General features: G+C 43.0%; 1 protein-coding gene across 1 annotated transcript; it reads left to right on the top strand.

Moving 5' to 3' along the window:
• Window positions 1–866: 866 nt before the first annotated feature.
• RPL7 (ribosomal protein L7) lies at window positions 867–3,951 on the top strand. The gene is made up of 7 exons (XM_037138375.2): window positions 867–966; window positions 1,685–1,790; window positions 2,082–2,248; window positions 2,757–2,894; window positions 3,020–3,129; window positions 3,338–3,547; window positions 3,883–3,951. Exons 1-6 carry the CDS (start codon window positions 953–955, stop codon window positions 3,544–3,546), a joined length of 744 nt encoding a protein of 247 aa, XP_036994270.1. The 5' UTR covers window positions 867–952; the 3' UTR covers window position 3,547; window positions 3,883–3,951.
• The last annotated feature ends 275 nt before the right edge of the window (window positions 3,952–4,226 follow it).

Genomic DNA, 4,226 nt, shown 5'->3' with positions numbered 1-4,226 from the left:
CTGCCCTCCCTCCGCTCGGCCCTCCCCGCCCCCGGGTGCACCCCGCCCCCGGCCCAGCCCCCAGCCCGCCAGCCGTCAGCCGAACCGCGGAGGGGCAGCCCCTCTCACATGGCCGTGGCCGCAGCTTCCAACCCTCGTCACACCTCCCTTCGCGGCTCACGCCCCCTGCCGTGGGGTGTCCCGGCCTCCGCCTGCCAGGCCCGGTAGTTGGCAGTGCCCCGGCCATCCTCCTGTGGCCGTCCGATCCTCGCTGTCCCAGTCTCACCACTTTCCTTAACCGTGGGACACTGGACGGTTCCACCTGCAATCAGGCGCTGCCGAAGACAGCCCCTCGCTCTTGAGGAACGAAAGGACCTCGGCAGCACGGCAACTTGGGGTGCCGGAGGCTGTAGCTGGGTTTGACAGAGCAGAAAAGGCAGTTAAAGCCGGGTCTCCGGAGCGTCTTGGGAATCGCAGATAGCCCTTTGCAATGTGGGCCAAAAGATTGTCATTTTCTTTGGCTGGAATCACGACCGCGGTGGCTGCCTACAGTCCCGGCCAAGCGTTGCCCTCCCACCGTGTGGGCAAGGGAACTGATACATGCTGGGATTTGTAGTTCACACCCCGGCAGCGTGTTATTTGCGTACATTAGTGATTGGAATTTGTGCTGTACTGGGTTAAACGCGGCCTGAGGAGTAGGACCCCGAGCAGACAAGGTGTCAGCGTTCTTTGCTCTTGTTGCTTAAAGAGTCTAACTAATACATGCTTTTTTTCCCCCTAAAATTTTATCCTGAACTTGATCCAAAGAGGCTGAATAGGGCATTCGTTAATTTTGCGTCTGCAAGTTTTCAGTTCCGACTTCTTTTCTGGCTTATCCTGGAATACCTATGAGTCGTGGGGCTTCACTCGCGGTCTTTAAGTGAACAGTGCGCATGCGCCAACTTCCTCTTTTCTTTTTTTTCCGGCTGGAACCATGGAGGGCGCCGAGTAAGTTGCTCTTTCATCCTTAGAGAATCCTCTTCCATCCCCGAGATCGGAGACTTTTTGGCTCACTGTCTCGTAGTCCAACTGTAGACTGTATCTTTGCCCACTTATCTGTGTGTTTATGACGTCTTGTGACATTCGTGGTGGCCAGAGGCAAACTTGGGATGCAGCAGGCCTTGGGGCGGAGGTTTGGGAATTATTGGAAACGAGGGGAGGTGTGAGAGCTGAATATGTGTGGAATCAGCTGGTTGCCCAGTCCACTATGACATGAGTTCGCACTTGGTTGGTACTTGGTCTAGGCGTTCCTGCCATTGGGCCTTTGGTCTCAGCATGTGGAGCTTGAGGCCTAAACCAGGATGGTACTGGGTTTTCTTTGTTGTTTTCTGGAGTTGAATTACTTTTTATTTTGGGGAAGTCTAAAAGTTAGAAGTTAGAAGTTTGTTAGAAGTTTGGGGATCAGTATCTCGAAGTAGTTTCTCATTGTCGTGGGGAGGGAGGCTGGGACTGGGCTGTCTTTGTGGCTGTCGGTTAAGTAATGTCGCTGTTATAAAGGTGGTTGTTAATATAGAAATTCCCTAAAATCTGCATCTCGTGCTGTAGCAGACTAGAACAATTAAAGGTACTAGTGTTAGAGCTAATGATAATACTACTGTTAAGTGACGTTCAGTATGGTGCAGTACTGTGAGCTTTGTGAAGTATTCATGTTGTTTATGAATACTAGGAAGAAGAAGAAGGTTCCTGCTGTGCCAGAAACCCTTAAGAAAAAGCGAAGGAATTTCGCAGAGCTGAAAATCAAGCGCCTGAGAAAGAAGTTTGCCCAAAAGATGGTAAGGAAACTTTTTTGAGGTATTTACCCTGTAAGAAAAGGCTCTGGGGTTGAAAAGGAGGAGGGTGTTAGTCTTAACAGGAGTTTTTTACTTCATCTGCTGTACCCAGTGAGCTTGGTTAGCTCCTCAAAGTAGCATCTCAGATGAAGGTGGCATCTGCTTTTCAGAATGTTAGTGCATATTGGCAAGAAAAAAGTTGCAAGGGAAGATTAGTTTTTTTCTGAGAAAATGGTATTGCGAATTGTGTTTGGGAGCTGAAAATCAGATGACTAACCGATCATTCATTTTCAGCTTCGAAAGGCAAGGAGGAAGCTTATCTATGAAAAAGCTAAGCACTATCACAAGGAATATAGGCAGATGTACAGAACTGAGATTCGAATGGCTAGAATGGCAAGAAAAGCTGGCAACTTCTATGTACCTGCAGAACCCAAATTGGCGTTTGTCATCAGGATCAGAGGGTAAGTTTGTTTTTTTACCACAGTCTGGTTTTGAAGGGAAAACTATACAATCCCAGCAAAATCAAACATTACTTTGGAGGCCTTGGTTCTGGAATAAAAATACTTTGGGGGTAGCTTGAACAAGGAGGCAATATTTTAATGGTTTAATTGGAAGACTTGTGCCCAAAGCTCCTATCCGTTCTCTAATTGAGCACTGGGCTTCAGTTCAGTGTCCTTGTGATGAAGTTCGAAAGTACTAAAATGTAGACTTGTGTTAACTAAGAAATGGTAAAAGGGTCAGAGGAAGTTTAAATGTCATAGGTTTGTGTCTAAAGACAATTTACTTTGAAAAGGAGGCAAACTGGGAGTGGTGATACAAAAATTTATGTAAATGAGGAAAAACACCAGTGGTCTTGGTAACACGAAAGGATTTCTGTCTACTTAGGTTGGACTTGTCCAAAATTTTAATACTTTCTTATTAATAAAAATTCTTATGCCAAATGAATTTTTGGTCTTTATTTCACTGCAGTATCAATGGTGTGAGCCCAAAGGTCCGAAAGGTGCTGCAGCTTCTTCGCCTTCGCCAGATCTTCAATGGTACCTTTGTTAAGCTCAACAAGGCTTCAATTAACATGCTGAGAATTGTGGAACCATATATTGCATGGGGGTAAGTCTGTCTTTTCCTTTGATTTCTGTTTGGTAAATTGGCTACGTTAGCAAGATGAATTTTAGGTGTTTTGACAATAACCATATTTTTTGGTCATTTATTTATGTTTGTTTTTCATATGTCAGGTACCCTAACCTGAAGTCAGTAAATGAATTGATCTACAAGCGTGGGTATGGGAAAATCAACAAAAAACGAATTGCCCTGACAGATAATGCATTGATTGCTCGATCTCTTGGTAGGTTCTATCTCTTTGAGGAAAAGTTTGATATTAGATAAATAAGTTTATGTTTTCTAGTGTCTTGGCGGCCCTGTGTTTTTCTCTTTTTACTATTGATTTTTTAACTGTTACATCCTATGTATAACTGTGCTTGTTGAATACTTTAAAGTTTAATAATATTTAAAAACTTAGTTCTAATCATCTTAAATAACTGTAAAATGTTCAGGTAAATATGGCATAATCTGCATGGAGGATCTGATTCATGAGATCTATACTGTTGGAAAACGCTTCAAAGAAGCAAACAACTTCCTGTGGCCCTTCAAATTATCTTCTCCAAGAGGTGGAATGAAGAAAAAGACCACCCATTTTGTAGAAGGTGGAGATGCTGGTAACAGGGAAGACCAGATCAACAGGCTTATTAGAAGGATGAACTAAGGTGAGCGACTTCTTGAGAAGTTTCCTTAGTACTATAGTAAAAGTGGTATAATCTCAAGTGTTTTCTCCATTAAATATTGAATAGGGTTTGGTTGAGTTCTAATCCATATATTTAGGTGGAGGGGTGGGGTGGGAATCAACCATCTCACATGATTACAGTTGGTTTGGTTATTCCTTTTGAGGATATATATGGAGGGAAGAAAAAGCCTGGTTTTCCCTACTTAAAAAGAAATGGGATTGGTACTTCTGTATAATTTTCTAGTTTATGTTAATTCTTAGCTGTTAAAGTGGTTTCTTTAATAATAGTTTTTGTTTTTGTTTTTTTTCTCCTTTCAGGTATCTACCATGGTCATTTTTGTAATCTGGTCAGTTAATAAACGGGAACTGCTTTAAAATTGACATATATTATGTTGTCTTGGTGACTTTTTTGTTAGCCTGTTTCTGATGTCCCTTAACTATCATGGCACCACTTGCTATGTGATAAAATTAAGCCAAATCAAAAACCATTGCATCCAAAACTTACGATCCAGTTTGTAGCTTATAAAAAACATTTCTTGGATTTGAGAAAGGGATTCCTAAATCCCTTTTGTACAGATCCCTTTCTATATGAAAGGGGTTTTATTTCTACAATTTTGAATTGTGCCATTGAGGTAGCCTTTTGCCTAGTTCACAGGCCTTTG

Source organism: Artibeus jamaicensis, unplaced genomic scaffold, assembly GCF_021234435.1.
Source record: "Artibeus jamaicensis isolate MK-2021 breed Jamaican fruit bat unplaced genomic scaffold, CSHL_Jam_final scaffold_916, whole genome shotgun sequence".
NCBI lineage: Eukaryota > Metazoa > Chordata > Mammalia > Chiroptera > Phyllostomidae > Artibeus > Artibeus jamaicensis.
This window is presented reverse-complemented; position numbering and strand designations above follow the sequence as displayed.

Coding starts and splice junctions, on each gene's coding strand:
- RPL7 (XM_037138375.2), top strand. Junction 1,791..2,081: donor AGAAGTTTGCCCAAAAGATG/GTAAGGAAACTT, acceptor ATTCATTTTCAG/CTTCGAAAGGCAAGGAGGAA. Junction 2,249..2,756: donor TTTGTCATCAGGATCAGAGG/GTAAGTTTGTTT, acceptor ATTTCACTGCAG/TATCAATGGTGTGAGCCCAA.